Source organism: Ixodes scapularis, unplaced genomic scaffold (assembly GCF_016920785.2).
Source record: "Ixodes scapularis isolate PalLabHiFi unplaced genomic scaffold, ASM1692078v2 PGA_scaffold8__174_contigs__length_109621045, whole genome shotgun sequence".
NCBI classification, from domain to species: domain Eukaryota; kingdom Metazoa; phylum Arthropoda; class Arachnida; order Ixodida; family Ixodidae; genus Ixodes; species Ixodes scapularis.
The window spans coordinates 88256134-88269863 of record NW_024609883.1 but is presented as its reverse complement, the minus strand read 5'-3'; the positions used below and the strand labels follow the sequence as shown (position 1 = coordinate 88269863).

The 13730-nt window shown below is 43.3% G+C and overlaps 1 protein-coding gene across 1 annotated transcript in view; it reads left to right on the top strand.

The window, feature by feature from the left end:
- Positions 1-2016: 2016 nt before the first annotated feature.
- LOC8031201 (prolyl 4-hydroxylase subunit alpha-2) overlaps positions 2017-13730 on the top strand; it is a 48502-nt gene continuing 36788 nt past the window's right edge. The window contains exons 1-4 of the mRNA XM_040217595.3: positions 2017-2193; positions 3316-3470; positions 6722-6913; positions 9517-9677. Coding sequence (XP_040073529.1) covers positions 2093-2193; positions 3316-3470; positions 6722-6913; positions 9517-9677 — 609 coding nt within the window. The 5' untranslated portion in view covers positions 2017-2092. The remainder of the gene's footprint in view (positions 2194-3315; positions 3471-6721; positions 6914-9516; positions 9678-13730) is intronic.

The window sequence follows — 13730 nt, the reverse complement described above, 5'->3', positions numbered from 1 at the left end:
CCAGTATAAATCTTCAGCATGACACCGTTATCAGCAGCCTTCGCCGACACGAGCCATTCCCCTTGTCTCCTCAAGCTGCGTATGTTCCCTTTCAAAATTTGAGTCATTCCCGTCATCTGTGGCTTGTTCATTTGTTATAGTGGTTATCGCATTCACTCCACGCTTTGGGCAGCACGCTGCAGAATGAACTGGACGTCGGCATTGTCGGCATTTTCCCCCGCAGCTAGACAACTCGCTCCTTTGGGAATACTACTAAGGTCTAGGCAATACAGACTTACGTTCAAGCTAAACAAATGTAAACTGCGGCGCAAATAAATTGAGTTCTTAGGTGACGTAATCAATGCAAATGATATAGCTCCAAGCCCAGCCCTCGTTCGCAGCGTTCAGAATTTTCCTCAATTACCTAGCAAGAAAGAAGTGCAGCGATGATTGGGGTTTATCGATTATTTTCGAAAGTTTTTTTGCCCAACCTTAATGCGCGAAGTAGTTAAAGGGACACTGAGAGAGTACCCATGTCGATGAATTTTTGTTTGTTCATTTTGAACATGACCTATGGAGAGCCCAGCTATCCAGAACACAATATGCGGCTCTAAATTCGTAATCTTTGCTTCCGAAAATCCGCCGTTCGAGAATTGGTCAGTTTCAGACGCGCTCACTCTCTTTTCCACGGTTCCGTGTAGTTCAAACGAATGTATACCAAAGGTATTCAAAGTCGTTAGTCATCTAAGGCATATATTCAATATTAGAAATAGAAAAGAATATGAACCCCTTCTTGTGGCTTCCAAGAAGCTGCAAAACCGTTGATCGAAAAATATTGTTGCATAGATCACAGGAAGTAAATATACACACCACTCTTAATCTGACGACGTACCGCAGGCTGGACGAAGCGATGGCGGCGTACGACACACCAACGTTGCGACGTTCGTGGGACCGCTACTTCGGGGCTGTGGTTCGTTATACTGGCCAATCGATCATCAAGCACAGAACGGCGAAGGGAAGGGATCTAAGTGCGAAACAATCGCACAACACACGGTTCAAGCAACATCCTCACTATCGTCGTCTGCTGCACACGACCGAGTAACGGAAAAACCGAAAAAAAAAAAAAAAGCTGTGAACAGAGTGATGGACACGTGACTTCCGGACACACTCCCATTCGAGCCTGAGTGCACACATTTCGGTTTTGTTTTCAAGCAATTGCGTTTTTTTTTTTCTTTTTTGTGTGTGTTCTTTTTTTTTTTAGTAAAACTATAAGTGACTCCGTACCAAAATTTTGATTGGGCAGTCTTCTGATACCTTACTAAATCGCATAAAAAAAATGAAAACAGATTAGGGAGGGGAAAGGGGTGGGGGTGTCAGAGTCTGGTTAGAAGTACCTCATTGGCGAACTGTGCTGTGAGTGACTCAGACGTCTTGAGTGGCTCCGTTGAAATTTGTTTAGGTACAAGGGGACATTCGAACAGTGCTCGGCCAAGTTGAACTCGGTACCATGCGAAAAACCAATTAGTCGTTAGTGTTTAGGTAGCTTATAGTCACTCTACTAGAGCATTGGAACTGTTACTCGCTGTAGATGAGAGATCAAGCCAGTGCAGTACCGGGTTCTGTAATGTGCATCACGCAGTAGCGATCACTCGAGCGCGCGCCGGTACGATGCTCATACAGATCGAAACGGGCAGGGGTTGGGACTGAAACTACGATTCCTGGGTTCTGGACTTTCCGGGTAAAACAGAGTTTTTGGTTTCAGGATAATTCTGAGTTCTGGACGACGAGCTTTCGCTCCAAGTGTTCCGAGGTGCGGTGCGGCTAGGGTATACAAGTAACCATGCTTTTTTGATAAAAGGATCGACGTTTGTTGTCAGTTCACTCGAGATTTTGTTTTTATTGTGATCTTTTAATGTTTGTAAAAATTTTCACGTTGTTCAAGAATATTGTCTTTAGGTGATCAAGATTTCAACTGTCTATCTCCCCTACGACTGTGATACCAACGTGACATATTTCTAACAAAACCGGCAGGCACTTCGCAAGCGTGGTCGTGCTGCTGTGCTGCCTGGCGACACAATCGAGCGGCATTATCGAGACAAACTACCACTCGACAATGTCCACGCTCTCCGATCTCATCAGCATGGAAAAACTAGTGAAAACCGACCTCCTCCGCTACGTGGAACGCCTGAAAGTTGTTCAAGACAGCATACTCAAGTAGGTTCCACCGATTCTGTCCGTCATTTGGGTAGCACAATGTAGCCGCAGACACACTCCTTGTATGCATCATACAAAAACATATCGAGTTCACTGTAAAAATGATGACACAATTATTTGCGGATACACCTGAAGCTTATTGGATGCATGTTTCCCTCATGCATGTGGGTGCTTCGAACTTGTATGCAGGCAGTTGTACGACCATTGTGACGAGGCCCTCATACAAGGTGTCTAGAGACTGTTTTCATTTATGTGTTCGCGGTGTCACCGTGGCTTATGCAGACGTGAGCACTGAACTACGCTTGGCGCATAATGCAAGAAATAAATTGTTTCATATATCAATGACATGTTCGTGAACTGGGATAAAAGGCAACAGGAATATATTCTACCCTACTCTAGTATGAGTGAGGAAGAAAAGCATTTATATATGTGTATATATATATATATATATATATATATATATATATATAGATTTGTTTAATTTAATCCGCCGTTTAATCCCTACGATCCCACTGCGTTTTGATCATCTTGCTGAATATTTTTGTTCGGTTTCTACCTATTACATTAAATTACGTCATTGTTTAATATTTATATATTTATATCTGCGAGCCATGCGGTGATATTGTTGTTCTATATTTTTTTCGCATTATATTCGATGATGCCTTTTTTTATTTTAATCTTTAGTCACGCTACGACTTTGGTGATCGTTGCTGTATTTTTGTTTTTGTTTTTTTTCTCGAGTCTCCTTTTTAGTTCATTTTTATACATAATCTTGCGACGTTCGTGATATATTTGTAATTATTTACTAGCTGCTAATGCAGGTTCTTATTATCATAATCATTTATTTTTTGTCATAACATGCAATGAAATTCATTTTTTAAACGAGTGGACACATTTAAAAGTAAGACTGAATTTTCTCGCGTTGACACCGAATTTTCTAAACTACAGCTCTTTCTCTACGTTGAAAGTTAAGTCCCACGATGCCTTCTGTGTCAACACAACGCAGTAATACCCGTGAATGCAAACATAAATAAACAACACAATCTTCGAGTGTGGCTTTTTTTAATATATATATGGGGTTAATCTTCCAAATCATCAGTCCTCCGATTCTCTCCTCGGCAGTTTCGTTCATGATAAGCAGCCCTACGACGACTTCACGTCCCCTTCCGCTGTCTTTGAATACCTCAAGCATCCGGTGCACGCCTTCCACTTGATCAAGAGGATGACCTCTGGCCTTGGAGTCATAGAAGCACTGATAAACAAAACGCGAAAGTTCGGTAGGTCTCATTTTTTCTTAGCATACTTATGCTACCGCGTGAAATAAAGGAATGGTTGGCTGTCTGCAGGGATAATAATAATAATAACCTTTATTTGGACCTCTTGAGTCATAAATAAATAGGTTTCTTAACGTATCGCACCAGGATGTACCACAGGGGTTCTTGATGATGGTGAATCTTGCGTGCCATATGTTTTTATTTAACAAACTTAAGTTAAAAAGTTAAAAATCATGAGCTATTCAACTCTGGGAAGGTGGATGACCAGCGACGCTGTTTAGCACACGACAAAGACCCGCCCCGAGGAGCCGAAGGAAACTAGACACGCGCGACGGGACCGCCACCCCGGGAGAGCGGAAGTAAAGGAAACTAGGCACGCAAGCGCTTGGAACGATTACAAAAAGAATGACGCTACTAGCGTAGACATGGCCGACGCGCTTCGCACAGTGGCAAATCTTTGAGAAAACTTTATTATATATCCGAGAGTCTTCTGATCTTGAAAATGGTTCCTTTTGATAGCTAACCCTACCGAAAAATCCGGTATAACTTTTCGCTATCTGGATTATGAAACCGGAAATCTATCTGGATTCTATCTGGACTCTATCTGGAATTTAGGTTTTCAGAAATTATTCCTTTGTCTGCAATCTGGATTTCGGGTTTCCAGTACCAAATTTCCGGTTCCATAATCCGGATAGTGAAAAGTTATACCGGATTTTTCGGTAGGGAATCTATTGAAAATGCATATACAAATGATGAGACAAACGTTTGCATATAATGAAGTGATTTTTCATCGAATTCGGGACCTGCGTTTTTGTAGACGCACACAAAAAATTCACGAAACCCTAGCCAAAAAAAAAGCTTTGTTGTAAAATCAAGAACTTGAAACCCTTACGGTGTCAGTCTGCTGGCCAAATGCGTCTGATTAGCGTGACAGTTGAGAAATGGTGGAAACACATGAACAGATAACGTATATGTTTTGTTTTGTTTGCCTCCTTTTGGTTCGTTTTTGTATGTTTCAATTGGTAAGAATTAGAGAATCATTCACTGACAATTGGCCCAGAAAAAAGACGCAACGCTTCTGGCACAGAAAAGACGTCTGTTACTACTGACGTTGAGGGAAGCGCCGAATGTGGCCGCCTTCTCCGCCTGTTATTTTACGTGCCGCCTTCTCCCGACTGTTGCGACAGCAGACGCCTTTCGTGAGCAGACTGACGCCGTAGGTGGGAATTTCAAGTCATTTATTTTCAACGTTTTACTCTGGTAAGCTTGTTGAACGAAAACTTAATACACAAAGTCCACCACTTTCGGGCGCCTTTCTGTATGGTAAACCTTAGTGCGATAAGTCAATAAACCGATTTATGCGTTCATTTAAAACAGCCAAAAATCTTATTTACTCAAGTGGTAAAATGATACATAGGAAAGATCAATTCAAACATGGCCAACTTTTTTTTTTGTCTTATTATGGAGAAGGTCGTCAAGCCGACACTGAAGAAAATTGCGAACACCTCAGTCCATTGTGGCACCTGTACCTCGTGACCGCGCAGATCGCATTTAACTATAGTATGGTTTTACGTGACGTACTTTCGGCCAGAAATCTCTCCGGACGCCATATTGGTGGACTTTCGCATTATATCCTTCTATGCGCGGAAACAGTGTTTTTGTTTATCTTGGTCTAGTTTTTTGTGTCATGATCTATAGATCATGACACAAAAAACTAGACCAAAAGTACGCTGCGTCTGCCGGAGGTGTCGGCATCACAAAAAAGCATCATCTGGCCCTTGGAATTTACACAGAGTTATTATTCGTACTTTAAACAAGATGGCGATCGAGAAGTCGACCCGTTTGCGGTTATGAAGGCCCCAACCACATGCCGCCTGAGCGACTCCTAAAGTCTTTGAAAACATGGTAGCGCTTATGTACACGAACAAGAGGTTCTTCTCTGTTCTCCGTGTCCATAAGCGTTATGATGTTTTCAAAGATTAAACCCCAACTCTCCCAACAGTCAACATTGTTTCAGCAAGGATACAAATCAAAATAAACTTGGAGTTACCAATCCAAATAAGTCTCCGATTGTATCTTGCTGAGTACTGTCGTCACCGGAGCCACCCGCCATGCTTGAGCTTTAGAGCAACACCAAAAACGACGTAAACTCCTAACCGCCTGTGCGTAAACATGTGGCTAAAGTGTCAGACTATTTTCATCAACATGGCTGAACCCGGCTTATTGGAAGGGGAAATTCGTTTCGTGGAACCACCCTATGGAAAGAGATCCAGTTCACTGTGAACAAAGCTGACTGTTGTTACTTTAAGAATATGTTACTTTACCATATATCCTGACAGGTCTCTTTACCAATAGGAGCTGTACTTTTCCGTCAATTATTATTTACCTAGAAGTCGTAGACGTTGATTGCTGTAGGACCACATGTTCTATTGGCAAAGTAACATATCGCGTGTAGAAAGCAAAACATTTTATGGTGGGAAATGAATATTCTGGAAGACCTAGCAAGCCCTCTAGGATAGCGCGGCCATGGCGGTTCCTTAATGCACTTCAAAAGGACTTGTATGCGTATAACGAGAGCAGTCTGCAGTTACCCGCCATCGAATTTCAACTGGTGCCCAAAATCCTGGAGTTATATCTTAAAGCAAACATAATTAAAGCGGGTGCCACCCAAAGCTTCATGAGCGCAGTCACAGTATCTTGCAATTTCCTGCCTGAATACGTTGAATAAAAAATGTGTCTTCCATCCTACTGTGCTGTACATTAGACAGGATACTAAAAGAGACAAAAATATTTCTGTCCTCCTGGAAAACAAAAAATGTCTCTCAATTATTCAAGTTATCTTTCCCGTTTATATTTTCGGCTTATACAGCAAATAATTAGGTATTTTTTGTTTTGAAATCAGAAATCAGTTTTGATCCTCGAAGCGCTCTTGTGTGCTATCAAAATGACACCTGCCCCACGCGACTGCTTCGATTAAAAAATCTTGAAACCATCGGCCCTTATCAGGTTTACTGGAATTGATAACCATATTTTCGCTTGTCGTACAAAGGGCTGCATTTCTATATACCTCCACTAGAGTAACGGGATCAGTTCTTCGCCACACGCTAGCCTTTATTATTCCAATGTAGTTTAATCGGTTTATGAATGCAATTCATTAATTTGTGCAAGTAGTTTATTGTGGTCGAACAAGTAACAGGACGAACGTAAAATGTTTGGCAGTATGTCAATTACCATTTCTCCACGAACACTCGCAGATCCCCTCGTGAACGTCATGGAAATGCGCAAGCAACGACTGCTTCCATGGGACGAGGACTTCACAGGGCTTGCGGGTTCACTTGTGAGACTCCAAGACATGTACGCTCTGGACTTACATGAACTGACGAAGGGACACATACGCACTGAGATTCCACGGAACCGAAGTGTTCCTGGGCGTCTTCCACTGAATGGTATGCCACGTAATCGTTCATCATAAAAAAAGATTAGTATGACGATTTAGCAAAATGTTTTCTGTGGCCGGAAGCTCGCCCTGGGGTACGAGCGCGAGCTCCCGTCCAGACGTCAACTCAGTTCTAACAATACACAATCTGCTGAAATATGTAAGAGGACCCTAGATACCGATCTGGGCGCTACCTTAAAAAAGGTGTGTTTTGATGTGCTAACGCAACCTCCCGTCCTGATATTAATTTAGTTCAAAGAATATATGATTTTTTTAATTTATTCAATCAACCATAGAGCGTTTTTGGACAAAACATGGTCAGTATTTTAGACATAATTTTCTACAACTGCGTCCGAATATTAAAATCACAATTTGGTACAGTCTACTACTTAGTTTCACCATTAATTTAACTACTGATTACCTTAAGGATTTATGTTGGATTTAGAAATATTATTTACTATAATTAGATTAAAACGCCTCCAAAATTAATGTATCATTTTCCGGTCCGACACCCTGAATTCAATTTTGATTGAGGTTAGAGCGAGAGCGTCTTCGGCTGCTGATTGGACGGGGTGCCACAGCTTGCGCGTCAGCCACCAATGAGATCTTTTTGACCCGTTCGCCAGTTTACATTTAGACAACATTTTGATGAGGATGCTTACCAACATACGAATAGCGAAAGATTTTTCGCGCCCTCTGAAGATATTGTCCTTAGAACTCTTCATCCCCCAGGCAGTGTCAGCTTGTGTACGGTAGCAGAACAATCTGAGGTTTGCAAATGAAGCGCGAGTTATTATTGACATCCAAAGTGAAGGAGGAGACGATCACCATTTCAGCCCGCATCCGATCTCTCTTTGCCGCGCCACTCGGTTCGTAGCAGACGATCAACTATATTTCCCGCTCTATTAGCGGACAACGTACGGCGTTTTCTTCTTTTATTTTCGTCTGTGAACGACACCTCGTAGCAGAAGAACCGCGTTCTTCGCTCGCGTTAGCAGACGAACCGTGTAGGAACGCCATCTTTGCTCTCTCTGCGATAGGCAAATTATAACTCGCTTACCCTCTCGCGGTGACCAGAATCGAACCCGTGGTCCAGTCAGTTTTAAGATGGATGAGCATCGTTCTAGCTTGCAGAGATAGGGTCACAACTGGGCGCCTTGTGTTAGCTACAAACCCGACGTTACCAGGCGTAGACAATACCTTCTAGATAACAGGCCGTAGTCATGGCTTTTCTGAGCCATCCACTGGAAACCAGCGGAGGGCAAAGAGTGAACACAAGTACCGTGTCAGCCTTTGGCTATGGTGGCTGGAACGTACCTCCTACTGGTGTGATTTCCGCGTCCAAGAAAGGTGGTCCCTCGATTTCTGCTTGATGACGTCAAAAAAGTGGCATGCTGTCGCCGGCAGCGATCCTGGCGCTATCACGGCAGCGGTAGTGAATGTGGCACACGCCTGTTGTGCTGAGGGCCGCTCTTCGGCTGGACATTCCACGGAGGCTTCGGCAGCCAGGAGTTGAGACGCCGCGACGACCGCGACACTCGAGTTCGCTCGTGCTTTTTGCCGGTACTTCTTGTGCCAACCGCCAGGATCGCGATATCCGACAGCATGGAACTCCGGCTTCTCTAACGTCATTTGTTGCCACAACGAGACAACCTTTGATGTATGGGCGGGATGGGATGCTAATCACACCAATCGGAGACGCGCTACAGGCACCAGACATTGGCGGGGAGGAGTGTTTTTTCAGTAGCGAGTCCAAGGCGAACGTTGATGCACCACCCATCGTTAAGCAGTGTGCACCGGGCTGGTAGGTCATGTAAAAAATCCCAAACTATGATTTAGTTAACTCGGATGTGTTAACTAGAAAGCGAGCGAATGGGACTGATCAAAGAACTGCAAATGTGCAACGTCTCGGCATTCGTCATCTTGTTGGACGTCCACTGTAACCGGCTGAATCAATCAAGCGCAGTGAATGCACCGTGACCTTGCATTTTTAGTAGATTTATTTACGTTTGCGCGCTTTCTAGCATTTCCTTTTGATCTACTACCGCAATTAAATAAACTAAGGGTGTTGGCCATGTCCGCTATCTCATACTCCAATCACACGGCCATAATGAGTGCACCTTTAACAAAGGTCCCTTGGCGATTGGCGGATCAGCCAACGTTCTTGGTAGGAAGTACATGCTACGCGCGGAGAATCGCGAACTGATTCCCCCTCAGCTAAAGAGACATTTATAATCGTGCGAATGGGGTACAATTTGCTCATCTATCAGGTGAATTCCTGTAGCTATAGGTATGAGGGAGACATGCATCTTGTCGCACAAACGTGCAACTTCTAATTATCTGTTACCATATTTACAGCGTGTCAAATATTTATATGTTATAACCACTCAGTACAGGCGTAATCCTCCATTGCAACATAACAAAAATAATCAAACATAGAAAGGACGAAACAGACGAGTTTTATTCTTTCTGTTATCTTGTATACTTTCCAAAACGATCGTTAAAAATATAAGCCTTCCTTGCCTATTGCTGCAAATAAGTTGTGCCATTGACCCTGTTGTAAGGCAATTGCAGGTGAGTGATACTCGTCCGCTCTCCGTTTAACGTTAACAGCTCGGGATTGCTTCAACATCAGCCAGGTGGCTCTTCACCACGGTTTCTACGACCGCGCTGTGGAATGGGCTGAACAAGCAATAGCCAAGGCCGCGGAAGAAGAACCACCCACAATCCCCAAGCAAGAACTGGACACTTTTTACAAGGACGCCATCAAAGAGGTCCTCAGATGCATGCACTTTACGTTAGGTCGGGGTCACGCTGGTAATACATAAGACAAAAGAATACCTGCAGACACTCCCTCCCTCCAAGGCATGTTTCTATTAAAGCATGTAATGCTTTTTAAAGCAGCCCTTCCCCCCCTGCCCCGTCCTAAAATGTTGTCCGTCTGTCCGTTCGTCCGTTTGGTCGTACATTTTCCGATCAATTTAGCGGGGAAAGGTGCATCACCTGATGTCACGTGACCTGTACACCTTGGGGAAATTGACGGCAGGTGACCAATATGTCATCTCAGTTTAACCGCTAAATTTAGAGGGAAATTCCACGCCTTGCGGCCAAAACATCATTTTACTTTCCGCGCTAATTTTAGAGGGAGATTTGACGTCACGTGATTTACACACCCGATCAGTTACCCGCTACATTTGGCGGGAAAATTCACGTCTTCTGACTTAGACAGCTATCCAGTTTCCCCGCATAATTTAACGGGAAAAATCGACGTCACGTTACCCGACGTCACGTGACATATAAGCCATTCAGTTTCCCCGCTAAATTTGGCGGGAAATATACGTCACGCGACACACCGATTCCCTTAACAACTCCCTATAATGTATTTCATCCATCTAGGGAATTTTATGGTGAAGGTCGCTGCCAATATTTTTATAAGACGGTTCTGCCACATTGGTCTTACAAAAAAACAGCTTGTACAGATGTTCGAAGCATAGAATGTACGTCGCATGCGGTAAGGTGGGCCAAAATGAGACAGCACAGTTTCATTTCAATAGTAATTTTGTATGTTTTGCTTCAATATAAAACAAAAATACAGCATGGAGATATTCTTTGATGTCTTGACTTTATACTAAGTAAATATTACTTAACAGGAGCAAGCAAAACATTCAGCAAACCTACAGCACGGGAAAGTCACACAATGTCTCATTATGCCCCGCCCTGGTGGGCAAATTGATACAACGTAATGGGGTACAAGGAGCGACGCTTAGAAAGAACCTGATGTACGTTCAGTCTTTTGCAATAGAACTACTTGAAACGCACTGTGCGACCCCCAACATACTCTTCGTAAGCCCCCTCTTTGCATTCCATGCACTCGGTTCATACTGAATGCGGGGCTGCTTGGCTCCAAAGTTCTTTGCATACCAGGTGCTGCCAGTCTCTTGTTGTGTGCACCACATGGTCTGCAGAACGCTCGGACACTGCGCACTTCTTCGGGGGATCTCCAATAATCTTTCTGTTCGGTGTAAATTCTTTTTTTTTTTCTTTTGGGGAAGCCGGGCAGTGGAACGTCGGTTGTCGGTTGCTCTCACAAACATCAGGTTTGCCTTGTGAGGAGATGACGTTAGAACAATGCTGCTGTCCGACCTGCTTGTTTTATTTTTCTATACTGCGTTAGGTACAAAACAATTTCGTTTGAAACTTGAAACGTTGGAAAGGACGCGACTTTTGTAGCCCAACCGTTTTTACTAGGTTTTTTTTTAGAGCCGTTGTTTGTTTGTTTGTTTTATTTCCCTTGTTGTTTGGCTTGACTTTGAAGTTCATCGTTTGGTACGCCAGAACGTGCTGCAGCAGTGCGAAGGAAGTGACTCTGTTGCTTGACATTTTCAAGAGCCTTCTTCGTGTCGCGTTTGCGCTATGAAGCCCTTGTTGCTTTTTCTTTTATACGTTCGGACTATCGTAGATACCGGAAAAAAAAAAGAATATGGCTCAGAAGCAACCAGGAGACTCGTGGGTTAATGGCATGCGCGTAATAGAATGCCAGATTGTCGCGTTTTGAACCACCTAGCGTATCCCGCTAGGTAAATAATTATTTCTTTCAAAAAACTAAATCACAGACCACTCAAATTTGGTTCGGATGGAGCTATCAAAGCCTACTAATAAAATTAAAGCTTACTTCGGCAGAGCTGTTTGTGCCAACAGGTGTGCACGTCTCGAAGCGAAACCTCGCGCTGAATTTCGCTCCTTTTTGGCGGTGGGTAAACACGTCCACCTCAACTCCGATTCTGTTTTTCTTCTTTTTTTTCTCCGGAACATTCTTTCCGACAGCTCTTCTTTTTTACACTGGCGCCATGGTCCGTGAACTTATTGGTGAAGCTTGAACGAACTCCGAATGCTTGTCTGGGAGATGGCGCTAAACACCAAACTGTCGCATTTGATCCCCACCTAACCCTACGTGTTTCGATCTGGCGTGAGGAGTGTCCGCGGATACCTCTGCCATAGTCTCTGCAGAGTACCCCTTGTTTTTTGTATGATGTAGGAGCAGTTTTCACTGCCGCTTTAGTGATAACAAAAGGAGACCCTTTGGCAGATGTCACTGCAGTGTAGCACTGGGGCGCGACAATGAGAACTTGAACACTTTGTCATACCAAGCTGGATCGAGTGAACCGGGTAAACGCAGCTAAGAAAGAACTAAATGTCTCTGTACCTGGTCAACGCTGCTTAATATACACACAAAAGGAAAAAAAACTGTAGCTTCACTTTCTCGTAGAGAACTTGGGAGAGCGAATCATTGTAGTCTACAGAGTGAGTTCGGAAAAATGCGAGGTTTTAATTATGTTTACATGTAAAGAAGAAGTAGGTGCTTTGAGACTGAGCTTCGTGTTTCGCTTTGCTCACTGTCCCAGCGCAGAGAGTTTTTCAAGTCTAAACATGTATTGAGCCTTGTCATTCGCAGAGCATTTGTAGGTTAAACCGATTGGCTCTTCCAAGAGCCTTCCGAGAAAAGATATGCTCCATATGTTTTCAGTGTTGGGTAAACTGCATATAAAAATACTTAAAATAAAGCAGGGAGTAATTGAAAGGTTATGTGCTTCAATTAAAACAGTAGGCATACCGGGTGCAACGTACTTCAAATGAAGACCTATAAATACAATTTACTTTAAAAGTAAAGTACAAGTTCTTGTTTTTTAACACAAGTTTTCATGCCAGCAATCCTCTTGTGGAGGAGTGTCCTCTTTTAATTTTTTGACCTCCTCGATCACTTGAGCTGACCTAGCGAGAAGTAGAGATGGATATGCTACGGGAAAGCCACCCCCAATGCAAATGGAGCGATGCTTCGTCTGTTCGCGTTTCTGATGAAAGTTGAATATCCCTTCCAGGGTTTCCTCGGAGTTCACAAAGCATCATTTTTGCGATACGAATGTAATTAGACCAAATTGAAGAGTCTACCTTGAAGTCGGGAGTTGTGGCTCCCTCGGAAAGCATTAGGAAGAAATACTTAAAGTAATGTGCAAGTGCACGTTCGTACGACTTACTCCAAGTAAAGCACAAGTTTTTTTAACATACTTTAAGTAGTACTTTAAGTACTACTTAAAGTACCACTTTAAGTACTTAGTACTTTGAGTACAATGTACTTAAAGAATTTCGCAACACTGGAATTCTTAGAATGCAAAATACCTTGATTGGTTGTTCCAAGTGCTTTGTGAGAAAGTGGACCATAAACCTACTTTTTTTTAGAGGGCAAGGTGCTTTTTATGAACATTTGTATAGATATGTTACCTGGAGCGCGCCTTCGACTGGTGTGTTTACCACGTCATCAAAGGTGGTCTCTCGGCCTCCGCTCAACAACGTCATGAAGGTGTCACTCTTTTGCATGTAGCGATCCTGGCGGTAGCGGAAGAGAGAGATACGCAAGGCGCCTGTTCTGCAGCGGGTCGTATTGTAGCCGGGCACTGGATACAAACCTTAGAGTTATAACAATAAAGGATAGACTCAGGTGGCGCTAGTGCGTTGTTGCAGCTTGAAGCAGACAACAACCAGTCTAAATTTGACTTCCGGTAATGCATCCTCTTCGCGCTCGATTATAAGCGCGAATATTGCTTAGTGTTGTGACAGAATGAAAAGTTGGGGAGCGTTTTCCTTTGGACTTAATGACGTTGAACATTGCGCTCAAATAGCCCACTACACATGTATAAATAGGTGTCGACGTTGCCGACTGTTATTATAGGGCACGTATTTACGCATATAGCCAATGCTATGAAGCACACGGAGTGAATCCACTTGAAAAACGCCCAAAGGATGCTAATATATGCCAAATCAAACAATCAAGA